This window comes from Thamnophis sirtalis, unplaced genomic scaffold (assembly GCF_051295495.1).
Source record: "Thamnophis sirtalis isolate CommonGarterSnake01/CBP01778 unplaced genomic scaffold, rThaSir2_p1.2 scaffold_13, whole genome shotgun sequence".
Classification (NCBI taxonomy): domain Eukaryota; kingdom Metazoa; phylum Chordata; class Lepidosauria; order Squamata; family Natricidae; genus Thamnophis; species Thamnophis sirtalis.
The window spans coordinates 55007662-55034715 of record NW_028261393.1 but is presented as its reverse complement, the minus strand read 5'-3'; the positions used below and the strand labels follow the sequence as shown (position 1 = coordinate 55034715).

The following is a 27054-nucleotide window of genomic DNA, read 5'->3' as shown; positions in this document are numbered from 1 at the left end:
TATATAAGTCTACTGCTATTGCTATTGCTATATCGTTTCAGATACATGGCTCTCCAACATCTTCTTAAAGACTTCCAGTGTTGGGGCATTCACAACTTCTGGAGGCAACTTCTGTTCCACTGATTCATTGTTCTAACTGTCAGGAAATTTCTCCTCAGTTCTAAGTTGCTTCTCTCCTTGATGAGTTTCCACCCATTGCTTCTTGTCCTGCCTTGAGGTGCCTTGGAGAATAGCTTGACCCCCTCTTCTTTGGGGCAGCCCCTGAGATATTGGAAGACTGCTATCACGTCTCCCCTAGTCCTTCTTTTCATTAAACTAGACATACCCAGTTCCTGCAACCGTTCATCGTATGTTTGAGCCTCCAGTCCCCTAATCCTCTTTGTTGCTCTTCTCTGCACTCTTTCTAGAGTCTCCACATCTTTTCTAATTCGTGGCGACCAAAACTGGATGCCGTATTCCAAGTGTGGCCTTACCAAGGCCTTATAAAGTGGTATTAACCCTTCACGTGATCTTGATTCCATCCCTCTGTTGATGCAGCCTAGAACTGTGTTGGCTTTTTTGGTTGGAACAATTTGAGAACATGTATGTTATTATCCACTTTTAAAATATATTTTAACGTCAGTCCTTTTTTTAAAATATATTTTAAGAAGTAATGTCTATTGCTGGTCTTTGACCGTAATAAAAGATTTATACGATACTACTATACTCTCTTTTGTGGGCGAGTCCCCACTTCACGCCTCTTGCGGCCAAGCAAAACGGGAACCAAAGTAGCTTCCCTCTGGCCCTGAGCTGCTTTGCCTTGTTTTCTTTGGCCCACACCCAAACTGTTGGCTTCAGCATTCTTGGAGGGGTGCATTCGATTCGGTGGTTGCACAACAGGCGAGGCAAGACAGAACCCGTTCCTCCCCAGCCCTCCCCCCCTCCCCTGGCATCATCTAAGGGAATCACCCAAGAACCAGCAGATGCTGCTTGGGGATAAACAGAATAGTAGGACTCCCAATTGCAATCATCTCCCTGAGATTTAAAAAAAAACCACGCTTTTCCTGTCGAGACAGGAATCCCTTGTTTGTTGCATCGGCTCCTGTGGAAAAATCCAGACATTTTGCTGAGTTGGGTTCAAGTCCGTTGCAGCAAAAGTGACTTTCTCCTTCATTTGGTTTTTCTCTTTCATTTTCTCTTCCTCCTTAAAAGCCCAGGAGGCCAAGGACGAAAGCGTGTCTGAGCAATTTTTAAAACCGGCTCTTGCTAAATAAACCCTAAACCTGCCCAGCTCCAGGCCGTAAGTTATTCTGAAGCACGTTCAGACAGTTACCGTATTTTTCAGACTATAAGATGTACCAATATTTCAAAGAGTAAGGGAATAAAATGTTTTTGCCCTCCCTGGCCCCCAAAAGCACTCTGCGGGCTTCAGCAGAGCTGGGGGGGAAGGGGAAATGTCCCCGTTTTTGTGAAAAATGGGCCCTTTTTTGCAAAAATTGGGCGTTTTCTCCTTCTCTTAGCCCTGCTGAAGCATGCAGAGTGCTTCTGGGGGCTGGAGGAAGGGAAAAACGCCTCCATTTTTTCACCCATTTTTTTTTGCAAAAATGGTATTCAGGGGAAAGGCTTCGGGAGGCCAAAAATGGCTGTATTCGACGTATAAGACGCACCAACATTTCCACCCTCTTTTAAGGGGGTGTCAGGCCTGCAGCGGTTCCTTTAAGAATCTTTGGCCTGCCATACTCTCATTAAGGGGGGAGGGGGAAATATCAAGGGGTAAGAATGTGTTGTTTTCAAAATAAAAAATAAAATCCTTTCTAGAAGACCAAGGTCATCTTTTGTCTCCGCACCTTTGCACCTGACCGGAAGCAGCTGGGTGTGGGTGCCAGCATGGAAGAAGAAGATTGGACTATGTGATGGATGATGGGCCTGGGGACAAGATCATGAACTTTTAGCTGGGAGGGATTCTGATGTCATTTCCAGTGTTGGGATTTCATAGCATAATGCCAAGATGTCTGATTTATTAAATTGGAACTTTAAGGATCGTTTTGCCTTGGACTCTGATTTAATTCTACATGATACTTGGAACGCTGACGTGCGTTTAATACTCCAAAAAATATGGTATGTTGCAACATCTCCCCCGCCCCGCCCCCCAATCTCTCTTCAGCCACCCAAGGAGGCAGGTTCAGCCAATGCAGGAAACGCTTCAAAACCTACTCGCGGCCACCTTCGGTGAGGTTCTCTCTACATTTGGGGACCGCCACGGTTTCTGCTTTCCCCGGGAGAGGGGAAGACCTCCAAACCCCGAGAGCCGATTACAAAAACAGCTTCCCACTTTATTATATTCCATTGTACAGCTTTACAAGGCAGGATTCGGGAGGCCCCGTACTCAGGGACGCAGGGCCTGACCAATGCTTTCGAGGTACGTCCAGCACGGCGCAACGAAGGAATGTAAAAAAAAAGAGAGCGACAGGAGGCACTTTTCCCGGTTCCAAGAAGTACCCTGTGAGGAAGAGGGATGGGGAGACCCCCCGTTGAGGCCTTGGGAGGGTTCCCCGCTTTCAGGCAGCATTCAGAATATTCCTGAGAAAGGTCTGGCTAGTATCCAGAGGTTCTCCTGGGCCCCCCCGCTTGAAGCTCCGGGTTTCAGAAGGAGCCGTATCTTTCCCCGGAGGTCCCGCTAATGGCACAGAAGACGTGAAGGGTGTTGGGCAGCCAGGACACATGCCCGGGGTCTTCTTGGTAGATCTGAAACGGAGAGAGGGGTTAGCAGCGGCTTTCCGCGGCTCCGAGGGGGGAGAGAAATATTGCCTCAACCCAAATTAAAAACCGCGCAGTGTTACCCAACCTGGTCCTCAGAGCTGTTGTGGCAAAGGCAGCATGGAGAAAGAAAGAAAGAGAAGGTAAATGAAGAGAGCCGAGGTGGCGCAGTGGTTAGAGTGCGGTACTGCAAGCCACTTCAGCTGACTGCTATCTGCAGTTCGGCGGTTCGAATCTCACCGGCTCAAGGTTGACTCAGCCTTCCATCCTTCCGAGGTGGGTGAAATGAGGACCCGGATTGTTGTTGGGGGCGATATGCTGACTCTGTAAACCGCTTAGAGAGGGCTGAAAGCCCTATGAAGCGGTATATAAGTCTAACTGCTATTGCTATTGCTATTGTTATTGCTATTGCTATCTATCTATCCTCTATCTATCTATCTATCTATCTATCTATCTATCTATCTATCTATCTATCTATCTATCTATCTATCTATCATCTATCTATCTCTTCTATCTCTTCTATCTATCTATCTATCTATCTATCTATCTATCTATCTATCTATCTATCTATCTATCTATCTATCTATCTATCTATCTATCTGCAGTATCTATCTATCCATCCATATCTATCTCTCAATCTCTCAATCTCTCTCTTTCTCTCTCTCTTCTAGAGAGATAGATAGAGCAGAGGTGGCGCAATGGTTAGAGTGCTGTACTGCAGCTACTTCAGCTGACTGCTAAGCTGCAGTTCGGCGGTTCAAATCTCACCGGCTCAAGGTTGACTCAGCCTTCCATCCTTCCGAGGTGGGTAAAATGAGGACCCAGACTGTGGGGGCGATATGCCGACTCTGTAAACCGCTTAGAGAGGGCTGAAAGCCCTATGAAGCGGTATAGAAGTCTAACTGCTATTGCTATTGCTAAGTTACTGAAGGCAGACTCTTCAAGGCCCCGGGAGTTTGAGCTCTTCAAAACCCAGGATGAGCCAAGAGAGACGCTTCATCTGGGCTCGCTTTGGGATCGAAAGGAAGGTGAAGCAGCCAAATGGAGGCCTCCCTCGCCCAGAAGGAAAAGCTGCTGCCTTTCAGCTCCTCCGAGGGTGATTGGCTCCTTCTGGAGGGCGTGGCTGGAAAATACATTTCTTCACAACGCGGGGCTGGGGGAACACAGCCCGCTCTCTGACTCACGGGCCACGTGGGGCACACATAAACACACACACGGGTGGAAATTGCCTGCTGCTCGGGAGTCTCCGTGTTGGCTTTCCTCCTGCTTCGATGGGTGGAGATCTCAGGAGGAGAAATCTGGAGAGGTCTGCAGTCCAACTTCGGCAACTTTTTAAGATCTGTGGACTTCCAACTCCCGAATGATCCTTCAAAGGAACTCTGCGTTGAAGTCCAGAAGTCTTAAAAGTGACACGCAGATTGGCTGCTTCCCAGCCCTTAAAGGGACAGATTCCCCCGCCCCCCCCTCAATTCTCACTCGGGCCGTGATCTGCAGTCTACTTTAGAGCCGAGGTGGCGCAGTGGTTAAGAGTGCAGCACTGCAGGCTACTTCAGCTGACTGCAGTTCTGCAGTTCGGCTGTTCAAATCTCACCGGCTCAAGGTTGGCTCAGCCTTCCATCCTTCCGAGGTGGGTAAAAATGAGGACCCAGACTGTGGAGGCGATATGCTGACTCTGTAAACCGCTTAGAGAGGGCTGAAAGCCCTATGAAGTGGTATATAAGTCTAACTGCTATTGCTATTCTCCTGTTCCTGGCACGACTGACTGTCAATCATCCCCTTTTCTGTCTCATTCCGCCGTTGCAAGCTGCACCTCAGAGTATCAACTTATTCCTTTTCTTAGTGGCTGTTTTGCTAGTTCTTCGTCCGGCCATCCTTTTTCTACTCCAGGGACATGTGAGGGCGGTGAGCGGAGCAGTGCTGGATGGGGATTATGGAAGGGGGCGGCCTGCTCTAAAGGCCCCTCATCGGAGCCTCTGCACAGGGCAGCCCTCAGTTCAACCACCTCCCCACTGGGCACCAAGCGGGCTTTCCCAAGGATCGCGGGGCAGGCTGGCAGGGGTTCGGTTGTGAAAAACAAGATCTCCTGCAGCACGAGGGTTTATTTCACGTTTTTTTTTCTTTTTTTAAAAGGTAGTTTCACAGGCAAGAAAGACCCAAAATTGATAACTGGCTGGGGGGGTGGGGTGGAGGGGGCAAGGCTGCTTTCTGTGGTGGGTAATCCCCCGGTGCGGTTTGACTCGTTCTGTTTTTCTGCTGTTAATAAGGTTCCGCTCCTCCTTTTCGCTCCGAGGGGGCCGGAAGATCCCTTCTAATTTTGCAAACCGAGATTTTCAGAATGCGGACGCCACCCGTCGCTCCTAAATTTTGCTGCAGGTGCTGCAAAGTAGGGGGCTAAAGAGAACCTCGGTGGGTTTTCCGGTAAAGCAGAAAAGGCCCAGCTGGTTCTCAGCAGCTTTTTCATACCTAGGACGTCTTGCTAACCTCAGAAGTGTTTGAGAATTAAAAAAATCTGTGTAGAAGCGGGGATTTCTCCGGCATTCTCATCCCTCCAGATAGTCCAAAACCTCTTTCATCTGGCCAGGTTTTTTCCCCTAGATTTCAGCCCTAGCATGAATCTAGTGGATCTACACAAGGTCCAAGATCCCTGCTACATAAGGGGTATATGAAACTTTCAGGATCCCATGGCCTGGGAATCTTTGATTGAGGAATACTGCTGAGGGTTTGGCTACTTTTTGGGGGCTGTTTAAATCCAGTTGGCGTAGGGTAGGATTGTAAGCGACGGAGAAATCATTTACAGCAGCTGTCAATCACTAAATAGATGTCTTAAAGCAGGGGTCTCCAACCTTGGCAACTTTAAGACTTGTGGACTTCGATTCCAAGAATCCCCCAGCCAGCCAGGCCTGCTAACATCCCATGTTAGGAGGCACCCTAACCACTAACAGTCTTAAAGCCCCCAAGTTTGGACCTCCCCTGATGTAGAGTTTTGAGGGTCCATTGGTGCCACAAAAGATCAAGACTTAACAACTTCTCGAAAGTCTGGGTAAACCTCTCCTAGAGAGAGACCAAAAGGAAAACAGCAGGCCAATGTTTTTCCGGCTTGAGAACTTGCTGAAGTCTTGTGGGCTTCAACTCCCAGAATTCCTCAGCCAACTTTGAGACTTGTGGACTTCAACTCCCAGAATTCCTCAGCCAACTTTGAGACTTGTGGACTTCAACTCCCAGAATTCCTCAGCCAACTTTGAGACTTGTGGACTTCAACTCCCAGAATTCCTCAGCCAACTTTGAGACTTGTGGACTTCAACTCCCAGAATTCCTCAGCCAACTTTGAGACTTGTGGACTTCAACTCCCAGAATTCCTCAGCCAACTTTGAGACTTGTGGACTTCAACTCCCATAATTCCTCAGCCAACTTGGCGACTTGTGGACTTCAACTCCCATAATTCCTCAGCCAACTTTGAGACTTGTGGACTTCAACTCCCAGAATTCCTCAGCCAACTTTTGAGACTTGTGGACTTCAACTCCCAGAATTCTAGGAGTTGAAATCCACAAGTCTTAAAGTTGCCAAAGTTGACTTAAAGGGTCTGGAAGTGGCTCCATCCTGGGCCCCATGGCAATATTTCTGAAGCTGGGCAACTTTAAAACCAGTAGACTTTAACTGCCAAAACTCCCCTGCCTGCTATGCTGACAGGGGAATTCTGGGAGTTGAAGTTTACCAGTCTAAAATCTGCCAAGCTTCATGAACACTCTCTGGAGAATTCCATCCTCAGCAAATAATCCCGCAACTTGTTTTTTTCTAAGCCGCCCAGAGTCACTGAGAGCGATTGGGCAGCCATATGGGGCTTCTTACCTAAACAGCAATAGCAATAGCAATAGCAGTTAGACTTATATACCGCTTCATAGGGCTTTCAGCCCTCTCTAAGCGGTTTACAGAGTCAGCATATTGCCCCCAACAACAATCAGGGGCCTCATTTTTACCCACCTCGGAAGGATGGAAGGCTGAGTCAACCCTGAGCCGGTGAGATTTGAACAGCCGAATTGCTGAACTGCAGTCAGCTGAAGTAGCCTGCAGTGCTGCACTCTAACCACTGCGCCACCTCGGCTCCATGCAACAGCGCCCTCCCTGTGCCCCCACTTCCCAGGAATTCATCCCACCGTTTCCTGACTTAAGACCACCAAAAGACCTTCTAAAAATGGAAATAAATCAAAGGGGTGGGGTGGGGGGGGGGCTTGGTCACTCCCGGAGCTTCTGTCTGTGACACACACACACACACACAAACACACACACACACGTAAAAAGTGCAAAAAGGAAGAGGAGCAGAACTGAAAAAGCAGAGCAGACCTTTTCCATTCGAATAGGAAGCTGTAGCAGAAGAGACTTTGCCCTTTCTATGCAAATCCAGCCACAAGGACACAGCTGGCCAGTGGCGGGGGGGGGGGGGAGAGCATGTCAACGGGGAGGGTTTGGAGGTCCTCCCCCTCCCCTTGCAACAGAGAGATAAACTATCTTTGTTTTGATCCTCTCCCCCATGAACCTCAAAAACCTGAGCAGTTGTCTGCATGGCGGCGCTAAGCTCTGAGCCCCAATTTCGTAAGCAGCCGAGTCCTCGATTTAACAACAGTGCATAGAACATTGTTAGTTGCCTGGAGTTCCTGTGGCACAAGAGGGGGGGGTGTGGCTCATACATTTTACAAACAAACAAATCCACGTATTTAGCGACTTTAAACGGGGCCCTCGGCGGAGAGGGGGGGTGGGGAGTGTGTGGATCTTACCTGTTCGTGCAGGATTTCCGACAGCTCTTTCACCATCTCCCTGAAGTTGGACTTCAGCTCCTCCTGATATTCCACTTGGTCTTCCTTGATCAGCCGTTCATTGAACTCCAGGCCGATTCCGCAGGCTTGGATAAATTTCCTGGGGGGGAAGATAAATTGACCCTAGCATTTAGCCCATCCTTGGATTTGACGGAGGGGGCAGGGGAAAGGGGGGGAGGTGAAAAGCAAAGTTTTAAAACGCAGGCTTTTAAATTCAAGAGCAGGATTTGGAAAGGCGAGTAGGACGTTACAGCTGGCCCGATGCTCCTTTGTTCCTAAAAGCAGATAAAACAGTTGCAAAATTGCCAGGTTTTTTTTTAAAGGATAAGTATAATATTTATTGTCATTGTACTTAAATACAACGAAATTGGTGGGTTTTTTTGGGGGGGGGAAGGAAGAAGAAGAAGAAGAACGCCAATACGCCAGGGAGGGCACCCATAAAGGTGGTAGGATTTCCTGAAATTGATTGCTGCTCCCTTGGGCCATCTCTCTGCTCCTTGGGGAAGACAATAGCAGTAGCAGTTAGACTTATATACCGCTTCATAGGGCTTTCAGCCCTCTCTAAGCGGTTTACAGAGTCAGCTTATTGCCCCCAACAACAATCCGGGTCCTCATTTCACCCACCTCGGAAGGATGGAAGGCTGAGTCAACCTTGAGCTGGTGGGATTAGAACCGCCGAACTGCAGATAACAGTCAGCTGAAGTGGCCTGCAGTACTGCACTCTAACCACTGCGCCACCTCGGTTCTTGACAGAGCAGGCCTCGGAGAGAACCATCTCTGATCCAGGATGAAATTCCCAGGGAGGCTCTGGGGCTGAATGGGGTTGAGACCCCGGCTAACCCAACTCTCTCTTCAGCCACTTCCCTCTTACTGCTCCTCTAATTTAGAAAGAATTCACATTCTTTTTTGGTTATCAGTGACATTCCAGGCGAGCCTGTAGCACACAGAACCATATTTGAGGCCACCAAGGCATTGCCCCATGTCAGCCCACATGTGCACGCTGGCCAGATGGTTTTCAACCATCCGGAGGGCCATTTTCGCCCTCCCCAGGCTCCAAGAAAGCCTCCTGAAGCCTGTGGATGGATGCATCACTGGAAGTTGGGAAACGTGCCAGCGGAGAGCTTGGGGTGGTGGGGGAGGCTATTTTCGCCCTCCCCAGGCTCCAAAAAAGCCAGGCATGTATACCTGGAGGGCAGTGGGGGGTGGCACACGATACGCAGGTGGACACAACATTGAGGGGGGCATTTAATTACAGGTGTGTACACGCATGTGTCTGCTTTTGGTAGGAGGCTTCAGGAAAGAATTAGGAAAGGAAGTAAAAAAAAGGTTGTAACCAGGAGAGTCAACCAAAATAGCCCCTTTGGGGCCGAAGACTGAGGTTAATCTGGGGAGTCAGAAGGAGGAGCAGAGGGAGTGTCCTCAGATTTATCTCAGTCTCCGGGCAAATGGGCCGTGTTAATACCCAGCAGTGACTCCTCCCACACCCCACCTCGGACAGCCCCGAGGATGGGTGGACTTCAACTCCTAGAATTCTCTAGCTAGCCATGTTCATTTTCTGCCTCTAGAGTGGAGAGATTGCAGAGGAAGGGATTGCAAGAGAATAAGCAGGCACGTAACATCAAAAGGGATGCGTCACGGCTGGGGAATTCTGGCAGTTGGTCCACCTATTTTCAAGCTGCCAAGGTTACGGAAGGCCGGTCTAGTGACAGGTTGGCAGTCCAAGGGCCTTGGGGAGGGGCCATTCTTCGTAGCTGGGTGTGCATACCTGGCACCTGCTTTCCATGCTCTGTTTCCCGTTGACAAGCACAGTTCTGGGAAGAACTGTGTTTTCAATTCTCTGTGTTTACCTAATTTGCTTGAGCAAAGAGCAGAAGGTTAGCTGGGTTGATAAGAATCGAAGCAGAACTGGTTTGCCCAGCTGGACAGCAAACTTCCTCCTTTCCATTTTCCGATCCCACTTTCAAAAATTATTTGGTATTTTTGGTATTTATTAGTATTTATAGGCCGCCCTTTTCCCTGAGGGGACTCAGGGCGGCTTACATAAAATGGGGAAGGAGGGTACAGACAATGGACACAAGACAGTACATAAAAGTAAAAATAGTAAACAACATTCATTCATCATTCGGGTGGGGACAGATTATCTTTATCCCCAGGCCTGGCGGGCTAGCCAGGTCTTAAGGGCTGTGCGGAAGGTCTGGACGGTGGTGAGGGTACGAATCTCCACGGGGAGATCGTTCCAAAGGGTCGGAGCTGCTACTGAAAAGGCTCTCCTCCGTGTGGTTGCCAGTCGACACTGACTGGCAGATGGTACTCGGAGGAGGCCTAATCTATGCGATCTAATTGGTCTCCAAATTATCGAGAACCCCCAAAAGAGATTTTGCTTGTATGGGCTGTATATCTACCAACATTGACCATATTAAGGTGTGCCTCTGTAGAATATTGTTAAAATAATCCTACGAGATTAACGTAACTAAAATTATGTTTGGTGGAGAGAAAAACAACCCCTACTTTTTGAACAAATAAAAAAATAACGAGAAGAGGGACAGAGCTTTTAAAATTTGGCAAACCCCTTCAGTATCTGGCAAGTAATTTTGGGTTTGTGGATCCCCAGGGAGATCCCCGGAGGTCCTTAGACACGCTTGAAGCAATACTGAAAACCTGAGAAAAGTCTGGCCCCAAATTGTTGGAAGTGTAAAAAAAACAACACCAGGCCCTTTTTATCATATGTGGTGGATGTGCAATGAGGCAAAAAAACTATTGGAAAATGATCCAATCATGGTTAGAACTAATGGTGGGAGACCAAATCCTGTTTAAACCGGAAATTTTTCTCCTAGGTATAATACCGGAGGGGTTTAAGAAAGGTACACTTTATTTAATTATACATGTACTAACTGCGGCGCGCATAACTTATGCCCAATATTGGAAAAAAGAAAATACACCATCAGAGCTAGATATCATCAGGAAAGTGTTGGCCTGTGCGGAAGCAGATAGATTCACTCTTGAACTTAAAAATAAAGGGGAAGTCAATCCATTTTTTCCAGTCTTGTTTATATCTCTCATTTGAGTGATCTTTAATATGCCGATATTTTACTAGGTATAAGTATTGACTTTACAGTGGTAGAGACTAACTTGATTCTGCACCTAATAACGGGAGCAAGACTGTTGGTGGCGCAATACTGAAAGAAGGAAGATTTGCCTACAACTCAAGAATGGACATTGAAAGTTACAAACTTAGCCGAGATGGCTAAAATGTCGGCATATCTTAAAGATCACTCAAATGAGAGATATAAACGAGACTGGAAAAAAATGGATTGACTATATACAAAATAAATACGGGACCAAGAAACTCCAGTTAGCCTATGCTTAAGATCAGAAATGATTTAAATTGTTTAAAGTTAGCTCAGCAAGAAGAAGCTAAGGTCAATGTAGAATGTCATTAATTTCTTTATTTCTTTTTTCTCAATAGATTTCAGACTGTGTTTGTTAAAAATCCATACCGTCTACGGGTTCTGGGAAGTCAGGGGGGGGGAGGGAGGAAGGGGGGTTGGGGGGAGGGTGGAGGGAGGGAAAGGTATGCATTAGAGTAGACAAGAATTTGGTGGTAAACTAGAATTATTTTGACATACAAAAAATTGTACTTCGATGTCTCACTGATTGAGGAATGATGAAATGTTTGTTTTAAAAGAAATAAAACATTTGAACACAAAAATAAAGGGGAATCAGAATATTTTGAAGTCTGGAATAGATTTTATGACTGGTATAAGACAAGGTGACAAGACTGGAACAAACTGTATATATTGTGATTGGACAGAAGGATTGACAACGTATTAAGTAGGCTAATTGTCAATAGTGGTGACTAGCTGTATATAATGTGAATGTATAATCACTCCGACTTCAGGATACTTTAAATGTAAAAAATGATAAAAATATATGGGAAAAGCCTGACCTCCATTCATCTCCTGTAGTGAAGTTATGTTATTTTCCTTATCATTGACAGTTCCGGTAGAATCATAAAATTCTAACTGGCTCATATAAATAATCAACAACAGCCCATTGTTAAAAGACTACGAAGGAAGACAATCAATAAACCTCAAACCAAGAGATGTTAATGCGATGAAAGGAACCTTTCAGCCGTGCTCACAGGAAGTGGCCATCCTTACCTGGGGAAGGGGCTGCTTCTGGGGGCAGGGCTCAGAAGCACCCTCCCCAAATCCAGGTGTAGGGCAGATGGCCTCTCCTTGGACCAGATAACCTAACCAGAGCCAGGAAGCACTTGACTGATAAAGTCCAGCATTTTGAACGGTACCCAGAAATTCAGGGGTTGGTCAGCACTGAGGTTCCATCACACCGTGACCCAACAAAAGGGCGAACGACAAAACCGCGCCCGACTAAACCGCGTCGCTAAAACTGCGACGTCATCAACGCGGCGACAACAGCGTGGAGACAGAAGGGCGCTTTACAACAGCGCGTCGACAGAAGGGCGCTTTACAACAGCGCGTCGACAGAAAGCCGATTTAACTTAAGGTAAGGGTTAGGTTTAGGGTTAGGTTTAGCGTTACATTTAGGGTTAGGGTTAGCGTTACGTTTAGGGTTAGGGTTAGCGTTACGTTTAGGGTTAGGGTTAGCGTTACGTTTAGGGTTAGGGTTAGCGTTACGTTTAGGGTTAGGGTTAGCGTTACGTTTAGGGTTAGGGTTAGCGTTACGTTTAGGGTTAGGGTTAGCGTTACGTTTAGGGTTAGGGTTAGCGTTACGTTTAGGGTTAGGGTTAGCGTTATGTTTAGGGTTAGGTTTAGCATTACGTTTAGGGTTAGGGTTAGGGTTAGCGTTACATTTAGGTTTAGGGTTAGGGTTAGGTTTAGTTTTACAGTGCGCTTCTGTCGCCGCGCTGTTGTCGCCGCGATTCAGCGCTCATTCATCGGTTTAGTCGGGCGCGGTTTTGTTGTTCGCCCTTTTGTCGGTGAACCCCATCACACAAGGAAGTCGTAAGGCGCCCAACTCCGCCATACCAACCTGAACATGTCCTTGAGTTCGGCCACCTTCTTCGTGGGGTATTTGCTGGAGAGCTTGTCATCCAAGAAGGCTCGGGCGTAGGCCAGGGGTCCAGCGTTGACCTAACGCCATGTCCCCCACAACAGAGGTACAGAGATGACCCAAACAGACACAGAGAGAGAGGGAGGGAGGGAGGGAGGGAGAGAGAGAGAGAGAGAGAGAGAGAGGGAGAGAGAGAGAGAGAAATTAAGGAGATAGCAATAGCAATAGCAGTAGACTTATATACCGCTTCATAGGCCTTTCAGCCCTCTCTAAGCAGTTTACAGAGAGTCAGCATATTACCCCCAACAATCTGGGTCCTCATTTTACCCACCTCGGAAGGATGGAAGGCTGAGTCAACCCTGAGCCGGTGAGATTTGAACCGCTGACCTGCTGATCTAGCAGTAGCCTGCAGTGCTGCATTTAACCACTGCGCCACCTTGGCTCTTAAGATCTTGGAAGCTGGATCCCAGTGACTCTGCACTGCTGGTGATGCTCCGCATTGGTGGTCTTCAAAGCAACCGTGTGCCCCCCCTCCCCCCCCTGGAATTTGAGGAGCACCAGAGCTTAAACATAAACAACTGGGAGCAGAAAGCTCAGCTTTGTAAAGGCTACACCTAGCCTATTTCAGGCCTGGCCTTCAAATGGTAGGAATTGGTGGCCCTGATTTTAAGCAGTCAAGGTACTCTAGGTGCTTCCTGTCGCTCCAAAGGACATTTGGGGGGGGGGTCTTCCTCTAACTCCCTTGCATTAAATGCATAAACACAGGAGAAACGCCAACAGCCCAACAGATCCGCCATGATTTCTGGAATATTTCTGGGGAAGGATCCTAGGTCTTTCAGAGCAGTGAAAATTATACAGTGGGCTTCTTGCCCGTGAAAACCAGAAAGTAAGGGGTTGTACCCCAAGATTTATGGCCGTGAGAATCCTTTTGTGGCTTGTTCAGCCAACTGTGCTTCAACTGTGGGTAGTTTACAGCGGAGAAGACCCTCGAGAGCACAAGCCGAAGGAGCATGTCAGCTAAAAATTCCCCTCCCCATTTCCAGCCAGGAAGATACTGACAGTGCCCAGCTGCTTACTTGCACTGAAACGGCGCCCTGAAGTTTCAACTGCAGCTGGATCATGTCCACATCTGGCGAAGCACAGAGCTGCTGCAGCTCGGAGGTCTTGTCCCGGATTTCGTCCGTTGCCACGTCGATGGGCTTCAGGTTGACTTGCTGTTCACATCGGACGGGGATTCTTTTCTTGACATACGGGAAAGAGTGGCAGGCTAGGGGAAAAAAGAGGAAGCCACAGAAGCGCCGATGAAGAGAACGAAGAGTTCTCCACCTACAAGCTCCAGCTCAAAATAAATCTCTGCTTACGAGGAAGGAAGCCCCCCTCACCGCCTACACTCTGACCTACGCACAGTACACAGAACTGTCTGCTACAACATCCTACCCGTCTTATCCTATCTACTTCAGCTTCAATCACAATTGATACACAAGTGGGCGGGCAAGGATAGTTGATGCGCAAAATATACATTGCAACGCTTATTGCAAAGCCTCTCAACTATCAAACGACAACCCGGCCTTCACGTGGTGCCCCCCGTTCCCACCAATCGGGCTCTGTCGACCCTTGGGACTGGCGTCCCCTTGGGTATATCCAGCCGAAACAGCTTCCATGGTTCGCCGTATCCATTACAGTGGCGTCAAATTTCCATGGAAGTCGCCTATACCCACGATGGGTGAAGAGGCGTCAAGTACAAGTACACAAGCACACAATAGATACAAACTCAAGGTCAACCGCTCCAAACTCGATTGCAGAAAATACCACTTCAGCAGCAGAGTGGTCAACGCCTGGAAGGCTCTACCGGAACTCCGTTGTTACATCCCCAAACCCCCAAAACCTCAACCTTAAACCGTCTACCGTGGACCTCACCCCGTTGCTAAGAGGTCCGTAAAGGGGGCGTCCATAAGCGCACCAGCGTGGCCACCGTCCCTGTCCTCCTGTCCCCATTTATCTGTATTCATTTCCTTTGTTCATATCCATGTTCAGACTTTTATACCTGCCATCTTGTACATGTTCAACAAACTACGACAATGAAAACGAGATGAAGGTTCTAATCAGCCTCTTTGCTCTCCCTTACTCTCCCTTTGTCTTGGGGTAAAGGGGGGAAAAAAAGCTTTCTTGACAGACCACTAATATCAACAATGAAGACTGGGAAATTCAACGTCTGTGCAAACTTTCCCACGGGGCGCGTGAAATGCCCGTAGGAGGTCAAAATTAGACGTCGTTGTGAGCAACGGCTCTCTCTGAGCGTGCGAGATTGTTAAATCTCCTAATTTGGGGAAATTCTCACTCTCTGGTGTTCAAGATGACGGAAGCCCTTGAGAAATTATGCGAGGACTTTCTGGGTCTTCACAAAAAGGCTCAGGACTAGGATGGATGTAAGGGGGAACGAGATCCCAAGGGAGAGGCACGGGAGATTTGCCAAGAAGTCAATAGGAGTCGAGACATTAAAAAGGGCAAGAGATGATGGATAGATTCAGAATACTTCTTAATGTAGGACTTTCTTATTAAGAGTTAGAAAATAGAGGTAGAAATTTGAAACGGGGAAAATATTACTATGTATACTGCTATGTAATATATTACCATTACTCGTAAAGATAAAGGTTCCCCTCGCACATATATGCTAGTCGTTCCCGACTCTAGGGGGCGGTGCTCATCTCCGTTTCAAAGCCGAACAGCCAGCGCTGTCCGAAGACGTCTCCGTGGTCATGTGGCCGGCATGACTCAACGCCAAAGGCGCACGGAACATTGTTATCTTCCCACCAAAGGTGGTTCCTACTTTTCTACTTGCATTTTTTTTTAACCTGCTTTCGAACTGCTAGGTTGGCAGAAGCTGGGACAAGTAAAGGGAGCTCACTCTGTTACACGGCGCTAGGGGTTCGAACGGCCAAACTGCCGACCTTTCTGATCGACAAGCTCAGCGCCTTAGACACTGAGCCACCGTGTCCCACTTACAATTACTATGTAGACGTAAACGTTAGAAGTTGAAAGAGCATTATCCTGTACACCTGAATAGTATAAGTATTGTTATTAGTAAGGTGTATAAAGTTAATTGACCCAGATGATACACTGTTCACTACACGCACACACACACACACACACATACATCTCAAAGAAAAATGATAAATAAAATTATTATTTTTTTAAAAAAAGGCTTGGGACGAGACCTCAGTCACGGTCCAAAAGGTCTGTAAGAAGGACAGTGGTTAGGGTGCCTCCTCCCACATGGGGTCAGAGTACCTAGGGGTAAATGAAGGCAGAGCTCTCATCAGAGTAGATGACGACCAAATTGTCCTTCTTTGGAGACATTATATGAAGGCCCAGCTCTGTGGAATAGACTCCAGGGCTGGAAAAGGTGAGGAAGAGGACAATTAGTAGATGAAGATTGTGGTAGACACATCTTCATCTTCATCTACTTCAAATGGCTCCATTGCTGGAAGGCCTGAAGGGACAGATTAGGAACAGATCCACCTGGAGGAAATCTCTTGTAGGTGGACACTAAGAGTTGACAACGACTGGATGATGGGACTACAATGAATTTTAGAAAGGGATTCGGTGGCTCAGTGGCTAAGACGCTGAGCTTGTCGAACAGAAAGGTCGGCAGTTCGGCGGTTCGAATCCCTAGCACCGCACAATGGAGTGAGCGCCCGTGACTTGTCCCAGCTTCTGCCAACCTAGTTCGAAAGCACGTTAAATAATGCAAGTAGAAAAATGGGAACCGCCTTTGGTGGGAAGATAACAGCGCTCCGTGCGCCTTCGGCGTTGAGTCATGCCAGCCACATGACCACGGAGACGTCTTCGGATAGCGCTGGCTCTTCGGCTTTGAAACAGAGATGAGCACTGCCCCCTAGAGTCGGGAACGACTAGTACATATGTGCGAGGGGAACCTTTACCTTTACCTTACAATGAATTTGTAGACTTCTGGCTTTGGGGACATTGAGATGAATTAAGGACCATCTCCTCTGAAGATGGTCTTCTTCTAGATTTCAGTGTTTATCTCTCTTGAGAGAAATAGTTTATTTATTGGCCTCCATTTCAACAAATGGGAGGCAGCCTTAGCCTTTGAGTTGCATCGTTTTAAAATTCCATGTTCATAATTGTATAACGAGATGGAGTCTTTGTTTTTCTTAAATCAGCCAAAGAATTTGTGAGATATGTAATCGGTCTCTGAGTTACTTAACATTTAAAAAAAAACATACACACACAAACACACTCACTAGTGAGGATAGTTCGCCTCTTGCACTGCTCCTCCACGCTTCCATGTTTCTTGCCGGACAAGGTGTACGGGGTCTCGAAGACAAACTGGTTGATGTTGTGGTTCCTTTCGAATCCCGTCTTCCTCTCCAAAAGCTCCTTCTCGTCAAAAAATGGCTTCAGGTAAGTCACCTGAATGTGGGCGTACTTGGCGTCCAAATCTTTGGGGTTCACCTGGAGTAAGAAAATGGGAAAGTCTGAATCAGAGATGGGTTCCTACCAGTTCGCGCCTATTCGGTAGAACCGGTTCGTCAAATCTACCGAACCGGTTAGAAAAGGTTCCACCAATGGACCCGGAAAGCAGGCCACACCTACAGAAGAGGTTCCAAACTTTTTTGAAACCCACCACTGGTCCTTGGATATGATTATTCTACACTATCATGCTCCTATTTATAAAACTCAGTGCCTCTGTGAAAGGTAAGGATGACTACTGCGTTTGTGGTGCAATCAGAACATTGCGTGTGTTGAAGTTGTTTTAACGCAAACCAAAGATGCCTTTTCAAAAACAAGTTTACATCCTATTCTTATGCATGCCAGTGCTGTGTGTGGGGTAATTTAAGGTGGTTCTGACAAGTGTCGTCGGCATCTTCATATCCGGTCACATGGGCGGCAAGCCACTCCCATCCGGTCACATGGGCGGCAAGCCACTCCCACAAAGGAGGCCACACCCACAGAGTAGGTTCGAACAATTTTTGAAACCCACCACTGGTCTGAATGGAGCCAAATGAAGATCAACCCAGTTTGGATATTCAGGGACCTACTTTTCAGGATTCCAAGTCTACTGGGGAACCTCTGGAGATGATGACAACTGGGAGGAGGTTCTCCACCATGACCCTACAACAAGGAAGGGTGTATAATGGGGCACCACAAAGGTCCCCCCACTTGTCTCTTTGACTCTACGGGCACCCCAAAGCTCAGCAGCATCTTCTGAGTGAAGCGGATCTTTTATGGATGACCGCAAGTCAAGTCCTCCTTCTAAGCCAAGGGTCGGCAACCTTAAACACTCAAAGAGCTGCAAAGGTCCTAACTGGAAGTCCCCCATTCAATTCTGGAGACAACCGGAAGTCCGGTTCCCCCACCATAGAGTCTCCACCTAGTGCAGTGTACTTTTTCCCCTGATAACTGGAAACCCGGTTCCTTTATCATAGAGTCTCCTCCTAGCGGGGCATTGTTTTTTCCTCTACCTGTCCTAACCGAAAGCCCTATCAATTGTGGAGCCGACCGGCGACAGGGAGCTGCAGCAGAGGGATGAAAGAGCCACATGCGGCTCCAGAGCCACAGATGGCTAACCCCTGTTCTAAGCCAACCAGTTTTCCCAACAAATCTCTTAGATCGGGACTAGCCAGGTTGCCATCTCACTTTGAACCGGGCATGAATAAATTAGAGCTCAGAAGCCCTGGGTTGGAAGTGTCACCTGAGGCCACCTGAGGCCATCTAGTCCAACCCCTTGCTCAGGATAGGAGCCCTAACTAACCCTCCCAGGGCAACGGCTCTCCAGATTCTCTTTGAGTATATGTACCAAGGACACCTCTTGCTGTCGGGGTTCTACTGGGCCAGAATCATTGCTTTCAACGTTACCTTGTTGGAATCCTGGATGATTTTGACATTCTCGGCTCCAAATTTCTCTCCGTAAAGTTTCAGCAGCCGGAAGGATATTTCCGAGAGGCCAGTTAACTTGGGCTCCTTGTAAATGTACTCTTTCCCGTCTTCTTCTTCAAAGAAAGCCTGCAATGATCCAAGCAGCTGGTTTTGAGAAAGGATTTCAGGGGGGGGGGAGGAGGCGCGAGAACGGCTCACTTCCACGGGGACCCATCAGGAGCTTTCGAAGGAGTCTCGTGCTCAGCTCCCCTGGCTACGTCTGTTCTGTTTTTACTGCCTTCTTTTAAGGGACCAGCTGTTCATTTTATGGGAGATGGTTTTACCTTGCTTCGATACATGTTGCTGGAGGAAGACCAGCATAAAGAAAGGAAACCGTTAAAAAAATGAATCATTAGGGATACAAATCGAGTAGAAAGTCAACTAGAGAATATACAGTAGAATGACAGAGCTGGAAGGGGCCTTGGAGGTCTTCTAGTCCAACCTGCGGCTCAGGCAGAAAATGCTATACTGTTTCAGAGAAATGATTGTCCAGTCTCTTCTTAAAAACTTGAAAGGAAGGGAAAGGAAAGGAAAGGAAAGGGGGAAAAAGGAGATGAAAGGAGATGGAGAGGAGAGGGAGGGAGAGCGGGACGGAAAGGGAAGGGAAAGGAAAAGGAAAAAAAGAGATGAAAGGAGATGGAGAGGAGAGGAAAAGGGGGACGGGAAGGGAAAGGAAAGGGGGAAAAAGGAGATAAAAGAAGATGGAGAGGAAAGGAGAGGGAGGGAGAGGGGGAAGGGAAGGGAAGGGAAAGAAAGGAAAGGAAAGGAAAGGAAAGGAAGGAAGAAAGAAAGAAAGAAAGAAAGAAAGAAAGAAAGAAAGAAAGAAAGAAAGAAAGAAAGAAAGAAAGAAAGGGAAAAGTAAATATAAAGGGAACTAAAGTAAAATTACTATTAAGAGTAAGTACAGGCCATATATTAAGACCAACAAAACACAAGATATCCTCAAGGGAGAAGGGCCCCTCAGAATAAAATATTGATCAATGATGCGTCTCAAGAAAATCAACATTTTTGTCTCTCTTGAACACTTAGAAGATGAGAAACAGCTGGGAAAGTAGGAGACACACAGAAATTGCCAGGAAGCCGGAGAATTGGAATGTCCTAACCTCAAGGGAAATGGATTGAAGGCTGACGAATTACGTCTGGTCCAATGCCATTTCTAATTACGAAACGTTAATAATATCCAAGGAGGCTGAGAATGTAGAGCAGGGGTCTCCAACCTTGGCAACTTTAAGACTTGTGGACTTCGATTCCAAGAATCCCCCAGCCAGCCAGGCCTGCTAACATCCCATGTTAGGAGGCACCCTAACCACTAACAGTCTTAAAGCCCCCAAGTTTGAAACCCCCCCCCCCTGATGTAGAGTTTTGAGGGTCCATTGGTGCCACAAAAGATCAAGACTTGACAACTTCTCGAAAGTCTGGGTAAACCTCTCCTAGAGAGAGACCAAAAGGAAAACAGCAGGCCAATGTTTTTCCGGCTTGAGAACTTGCTGAAGTCTTGTGGACTTCGGCTCCCAGAATTCCCCAGCCAGCAGGAATCCTGGGAGTTGAAGTCCACATTTCTCAACGGTGCCACAATTTGAAAAGCACTGCCTTAGAGCAGTGGTGGGCTCCTAATTTTTTAACAACTGGTTTTTGGCTGGATGGACGTGGCTGTGTGGGTCATGTGACTGATGGGCATGGCCAGCTTTACATCACTTGTGTGGATGGTACCTGGGGGGGGGGGAATCCAGGGGTCTCCGGTGGGGGGCGGGCAGGAGGAAAGAAGGAACCAACATGTGTGTGTGTGTGTATGAGAGAGAGAGAGAGAGAGAGAGGGAGGGAGGGAGGGAGGGGTGGGGGGAAGACTACGTCAAGCTAGACTGGGAAAGCTGGCTGCAAGAGGAAGAGAAGCTGGGTAAACTGTCTTTTGGCCATTTTGGGGGCCATTTTCAGGCTGTTTTGGGGACCATTTTTCCACCTGAAAACGGCCCAAAAACTGACATGGTTTTTTGGCATTTTTCAGGCTGTTTTGTGGCTGATTTTGGCCAGAAAAATGGGAGAAAATGGTCCAAAAATGGGTGGGGCGGGGCCAGCCAGTGGTCCAATTTGCCGGTTCTCCAAACCATGCAGAATCGGAACAACCGGTTCAGGTGAACTGGTCCGAATCGGCAGCAGCCAACTTCTGCCTTAAACAGACCCCCCAACAAAGAAAGCGGAGCTGATTGAGCCACCCATTCGAGACAGTTGCTCCAGAGAAAGCCTCCCAGCTTACATCCAAGGTAAAGATGGCTTCCAGGAATGACAGATGATGCTAGAGGATGGAGGGGGAGGAAAGCGAAATTAAGCGATGCCATAAAAATGCCCCCGGAGGAGCAACAGGCAAAGCGGTACCTGCATAAAGGTGGCAAGGAAGTGGATGCCAACGGAAGCGAATTGAAGGAGAGACCAAGGGACAGAAGAAAGGCCTTCTCCACAGTGGTTTTTGATCCTCTGTGCCAGAGGTGGGTCTCCACAGAGACTCCACAGTGGTTTTTGATCCTCTGTGCCAGAGGTGGGTTCTTATCGGTTCGGTAGAACCGGTTCGTCAAATCTACCGAACTGGTTAGAAGAGGTTCCACCAGTGGACCCGGAAAGCAGGCCACACCTACAGAAGAGGTTCCAAAATTTTTTGAAACCCGCCACTGCTCTGTGCCCATCACCCCAGCAATCCCTGGTCTCACCTGTCCGTAGAATGCGACTCGGAAGTAGGTGCCCAGGAGCCTCCTTTTGCTCTGCATCACTTCCAGGATTTTACTGTACGCGCCGTGGAGTGTTCGGTACACCTGCGTCAGTTTCTGTAATGGGCAGAGGGAATAACCCTGAGGAACAGGAGGAAGAGCGGCGAGCAAGGCCACAGCCAGATAAAAGAAAATCGAGCCTGGAGCAAAAACTGTAACCCGAGGAAGCGTCTCAGATTTGCCCCCACCATCGACGAGGTTGCCTAGTTTGGTAATGAAAAGTCATGCAAGAAAACAAGAACCGAGGAGCCCTCATTTCAACCCTGAGCTACAAAGATTCACCTTGATTGAGACCTGCCCTCGTTCTTTTTTTTTCCCCCCCGATAGGAAATTTTATTTTCCATTTTCATAGCATATAATCACATGTATACTATTACATAGTCAATATCATGTTGTATTATTAAGTAATTACATCAATTCATCTTACCATCAACTACCAAAGGGGGGGAAAAACAGTTATTGGCTCTTCTGCTCTCCATACACCATATTTATACCTTATACGACACTTTCTTCCCCTTCTCTCCTTCCCCTTTCTACATCCTTTCCTCCCTCCATCATTTTCTACTCTACTTCCTCTTCCTTTCTCCTTCTCCTCTCTCCCCTTACCACTCCTCTTTGTACACCTCATCTTCCCACCTCACCCTCTCTCCTGTCCCTCTCTTCTTATCTTTCTTCTCTCCTCTGCTTCCAACTCTTCTACATCCTGTCTTCTCTCCATCATTTTCTACTCTACTTCCCCTTCCTTTCTCCTTCTCCTCTCTCCCCTTACCACTCCTCCTTATACACCTCATCTTCCCCCTTCCCCCTCTCTCCTATCTCTCTCTTCCTATCTTCTCTCTTCTGCTTCCAACTCTTCTACATCCTGTCTTCATCATTTTCTACTCTACTTCCTTTTCCTTTCTCCTTCTCCTCTCTCCCCTTACCACTCCTCCTTATACACCTCATCTTCCCCCTTCCCCCTCTCCTATCCCTCTCTTCCTATCTTCTTCTCTCCTCTACTTCCAACTCTTCTACATCCTGTCTTCCCTCCATCATTTTCTACTCTACTTCCCCTTCCTTTCTCCTTCTCCTCTCTCCCCTTACCACTCCTCCTTATACACCTCATCTTCCCCCTTCCCCCTCTCTCCTGTCCCTCTCTTCCTATCTTTCTTCTCTCCTCTGCTTCCCATTCTTCCTCTAATCCACTTGGTGTATTTCAGCTTCTGAGCAAACTCCCTTTTGTGGTGATGGTATTTATAATTCCATTTCAATATACATAAAAAAGAAAAAATAGCAGTATACATGTACAATCATAATACCTTAAAGTCCAACACCCCTCCTCCAACTTAGTAAACTCCGCTCCCTCCCACCCTCGAGACCTGCCCTCGTTCTTGTGAAGACAAAGGCCAAGAGGGGCGGGGGGGGGGGGGGAAAGCACATTCAAGTTTACAAAATTGTGTTATCCTAATTATAAAAGTAGGATTGGTGTGCATGACTTGGGTTTTCTGCTCCGGTCTACCTTAAAAGGCTGGCAAGTTTCTGAAAATGAAAAGAAGGCCGGAATGTTTAAGGGGAGCTGGAGGAGACCCCCCCCCCCTGCTGCCCCCGTGCCTGTCTTCCTTTGAGCTTCCTCCCGTGTCTCTGGATCTGTGCTGCCAAATTTTCCCTTGCTAGCTAATTTGGTTTTTGGCTCTTTCTCCCGGCAAGACACAGCAGAAGTTTCGATTGGCTACCTCGAACTCGCGCCGCTTCTCGTAGATGGGGATCATCATCTTCGCCACCTCGGCAATGACCTCGTATCGCTCCGCTTTCCACAAGCCGTCGACACATTGCTCCAGCAGCTCCACCAGCACCTCCTGTGAGTGGCACGGGGGGAAAAAAGTGGTTCACGAGAGCGCAGTTGGGTCTGGAATCTGAGGCACCAGGCTAGAGAGCAGAAGATTGTAAGTTCTGGTCCTGCCTTGGCCATAAAAGCCATCTGGGTGGCTTTGGGCCAATCACCAGGAGACTGGGAGTTCTAGTCCCGCCTTGGAGTCCCCATCATGGGTGCCAAGGTGCAGAAGGCTGTCACAAACAGGCAAAGCGACACATGTGAGAAGCAGTTGCAGAGGTTGGGAAGGAAGGAAGGAAGGAAGGAAGGAAGGAAGGAAGGAAGGAAGGAAGGAAGGAAGGAAGGAGAAGGAAGCTAATAGAGAAAGAAGGAAGGAAGGAAAATAAAGAAGGAAAAGATGGAAGGAAGGAGGGAAGGAAGCTGATAGAGAAAGAAGGAAGGAAGGAAGGAAGGAAGGAAGGAAAGAAGGAAGGGAGAAGGAAGCTGATAGAGAAAGAAGGAAGGAAAAGATGGAAGGAAGGGAGGGAGGAAGGAGAGAAGGAAGCTGATAGAGAAAGAAGGAAGGAAAAGATGGAAGGAAGGAAGGAAGGGAGGGAGGATAGGAAGGAGACAGAGAAGGAAGCTGATAGAGAAAGAAGGAAGGAAAAGAAGGAAGGAAGGAAGGAAGGAAAGAAGGAAGGAAGGAAGGAAGGAGAGAAGGAAGCTGATAGAGAAAGAAGAAAGGAAGGAAAAGATGGAAGGAAGGAAGGAAGGAGAAGGAAGCTAATAGAGAAAGAAGGAAGGAAGGAAAATAAGGAAGGAAAAGATGGAAGGAAGGAGGGAAGGAATCTGATAGAGAAAGAAGGAAGGAAAAGAAGGAAGGAAGGAAAGAAAGAAGGAAGGAAGGAGAGAAGGAAGCTGATAGAGAAAGAAGAAAGGAAGGAAAAGATGGAAGGAAGGAAGGGAGGGAGGGAGGAGAGAAGGAAGCTGATAGAGAAGGAAGAAAGGAAGGAAAAGATGGAAGAAAGGGAGGGAGGATAGGAAGGAAACAGAGAAGGAAGTTGATAGAGAAAAAAGGAAGGAAAAGATGGAAAGAAAGAAAGAAGGAAGGAAGGAAGGGTAGTGGAGAGCCTTCCCTTTAGGATCTGCCAGAGTGGCTCTTGATCTTTTATCTCCTCTGTGGACACCTTGAACCATCTGGGCTGGGCAATCCTTGAGTTTGCTAAAGAAAAGCTGGTTAGGTTGAGCCCTTTCACCATATTTGTTTACTTATTCAAATTCTGGCTCAGGGCTTTCCCAGCTGCTCAACGTGGCTTATCACAATGGGAAAATATTCGGGGAGTCCGGCCTTTGCTTGAATAATGAGTCTGGAGAGATGCAGAAGACCTCAAGACAAAAGATTGATTTTTTCCACTCCCAAAGGAAGTGAAGAAGAAGCTTCCCATTTTCTGAGCCCGTCTCATCCTGACGTGGTTTGGCAGGATCCCAGCTCTCCCAGGGTCACGCTTCTGACATCTACTCTGGCCCTTCAGTAGCTGCCCTTACCTCGGTGTAATGAACATCCATCATCCCTGCATCCTCCTTCATCGCACCTTCCTCGTCAATGTTGGGTGTGATTTTCCTGAAAGACGAGCACCCAGCAGGGAATAACTCTACAGAGGGAAGCCAAGAAAAGAGAGAGACGGCCTTGAGAGATAGATCAGTTGGGGGGGAGTTGAAACGGCTACACACTTTCATTTTTAATCCCTGACATATTGAACCACTTCATGTCTCTCACGCAATCTTATTCCTTGGGACAGAACCCACAGCAAGGTGTTTTTTTTTCCTACATTCCAAAGCTGAGTTCTAGCCCTTATTAGGATGGGAAAATACCCCGTAAAACGAGGAATAGGCATCACCCTCGGGTTTTTGGAGACCAGGTTCTAAAGCCACAGGCAGGCGGTACCCCAATCGCGTGGCACGACAAAACCGCGCTCGACTAAAGCGCGCCCGATTAAACCGCGTCGCTGACGTCATCAACAGGGCGAAGACAGCGAGCGCAGAGAAAGAAGGGCGCTTTAAATAGCGCTTTGAAAGCAAGCCGATTCGAGTTAAGGTAAGGGTTAGGTTTAGGGTTAGGTTTAGGGTTAGGTTAAGGGTTAGGGTTAGGGTTAGTTTTAGGGTTAGCTTTAGGGTTAGGTTAAGGGTTAGGGTTAGGGTTAGGGTTAGGGTTGGGTTTAGGGTTAGCTTTAGGGTTAGGTTAAGGGTTTAGGGTTAGGTTTAGGGTTAGGGTTGGGTTTAGGGTTAGGTTTAGGGTTAGGTTAAGGGTTAGGTTTAGGTTTAGGGTTAGGTTTAGGGTTAGGTTTAGGGTTAGGTTAAGGGTTAGTTTTAGGGTTAGTTTTAGGGTTAGCTTTAGGGTTAGGTTAAGGGTTAGGGTTAGGTTTAGGGTTAGGTTAAGGGTTAGGATTAGGTTTAGCGTTAGGTTAAGGGTTAGGTTTAGGGTTAGGTTTAGGGTTAGGTATAGGATTAGGTTTAGGGGGGGTTAGGTTTAGGGGTTAATTTTAGGTTTAGCGTTTACAGCGTGCTTTTTTCTCCGCGCTGTTGTCGCGCTGTGATAACGTCAGCTACGCGTTTTCGTCGAGCGCCCTTTAGTCGAACGCGGTTTTGTGGTGGAACCCTCCAACCGAAGGGCGGGTTAAGCTTGGGTTGAGCTTCCTTCAGCTTTTGCCTCTTGAATTTCAGCAAGTAGGTTCCCCTTTTGAGGGAACCGTAATGTGCTTGCATATTTTTTTTTGAGGTGGACAGGCCTCCCAGCTCAAGAGGACAGCCTGAGGCTTGGGTGAGTGTCTGCAGAAGCAGAACAGGGGAGGAGGAGGAAGAGAGAAGGGAGGAGGAGAGCCTAAAGCTCATCTCCATCTCTTGAACCTCCATGGAGATGATCTCCAGTTGATAGACAGCCAGCCTTGCCTCAGGTTGACAGCCCAGTTCAAAGCTCCCACTTCCTGAGAAAATACGCTGAGGTTCAAGAATTCCCAGGCTAATGGCTGGTGCATTCAGGAACCTGAACTCCAACCTGATAGTTCGATGCAATCGGATTTCAGCTTATTCAAAAGCTTGTAGGAAGGCAGGAAAATAAACACATTTAAAAAAAAATGAAGGATGACTGGAGGGTGAAAAATCTGGATTTCTCTGAACAGAATGGAGCTCCGTTGAAACGAAGCCAGCTCTGATTTTCTAAGAAGTGGCTTGGAGCTCTTTTATCCCCCATCAACCAAAACTTGCTCTCATGGTTAAGCTGTCCTTGGAAATCAATCTGAATGCAGCAGAGCAACCGACCACAAACCGCAGCTGGATTTTAGTTCCCTTTTTTTTTAGCTCAGCTCTGTGACAAATTGGGCCAGGTCAGCTGATACCAACAAATTCCCACTTCTTGGTTTTAAAAATAAACAGAAAAGATATGAGCAACATGTTCTGGCCGAGGCTTCCCGAGAGCCAGAAGCAAACTCCTGGTCCCGACAAAAAACCCTTTTATTAATTTGCTGTGAGTTCTGCTCATTCCCATCCAGCAAAGTCTTTCAAGGGAGGATTTACGGTCTCAGACCTTATCTGGCTTGGAGAGCTGCCAGGACAATATCTGCAAAACCTGGCAAGGAGCCTCCGAGAGTCACGAACCAATGAAGCGAACTAATTGTCTCCTGCAAGCTCCACTCCCCTTTCGCTCCTCTTTTATTTCCTCTGGGAGGGGCCATTCACCGTCCACCTGTGGCTTTACTCCCAAGTCGACCCTTGTTCCTTAGCTGTTCCCTTCGTCTGGCCACTGTGCATGCGCACACTGGGAACAGGCTCCCGCTGTTCTTCTGCCTCACTGATGTCTCCCTCTGAAAAGCAGCTGATAACTGGCATATGGGCCCCTCTCTGCCTCCGACACAGAGCCCTCCTCAGAGCCTTCCCCAGATTCCAGGACCGGCCCATGTTTCTCCCCAACCCTCCTCACTGTCCGAATCTGCTGCCAGCT

The 27054-nt window shown here is 47.7% G+C and overlaps 1 protein-coding gene across 3 annotated transcripts in view; it reads right to left on the bottom strand.

The window, feature by feature from the left end:
* Positions 1 to 2291: 2291 nt before the first annotated feature.
* DOCK11 (dedicator of cytokinesis 11) overlaps positions 2292 to 27054 on the bottom strand; it is a 106641-nt gene continuing 81878 nt past the window's right edge. For 2 of the 3 annotated variants that reach the window (XM_087727756.1, XM_087727757.1), the window contains exons 45-53: positions 24606 to 24712; positions 22984 to 23106; positions 21215 to 21328; positions 18456 to 18602; positions 16841 to 17051; positions 13652 to 13842; positions 12555 to 12655; positions 7506 to 7644; positions 2292 to 2724 (exon numbers count right to left, since the gene is read on the bottom strand). In XM_087727756.1, coding sequence (XP_087583882.1) covers positions 2623 to 2724; positions 7506 to 7644; positions 12555 to 12655; positions 13652 to 13842; positions 16841 to 17051; positions 18456 to 18602; positions 21215 to 21328; positions 22984 to 23106; positions 24606 to 24712 — 1235 coding nt within the window. In that variant the 3' untranslated portion in view covers positions 2292 to 2622. Of the gene's footprint in view, positions 2725 to 2824; positions 2838 to 7505; positions 7645 to 12554; positions 12656 to 13651; positions 13843 to 16840; positions 17052 to 18455; positions 18603 to 21214; positions 21329 to 22983; positions 23107 to 24605; positions 24713 to 27054 lie in introns of all 3 variants that reach the window. The other variant, XM_087727758.1, reaches the window with a different exon arrangement.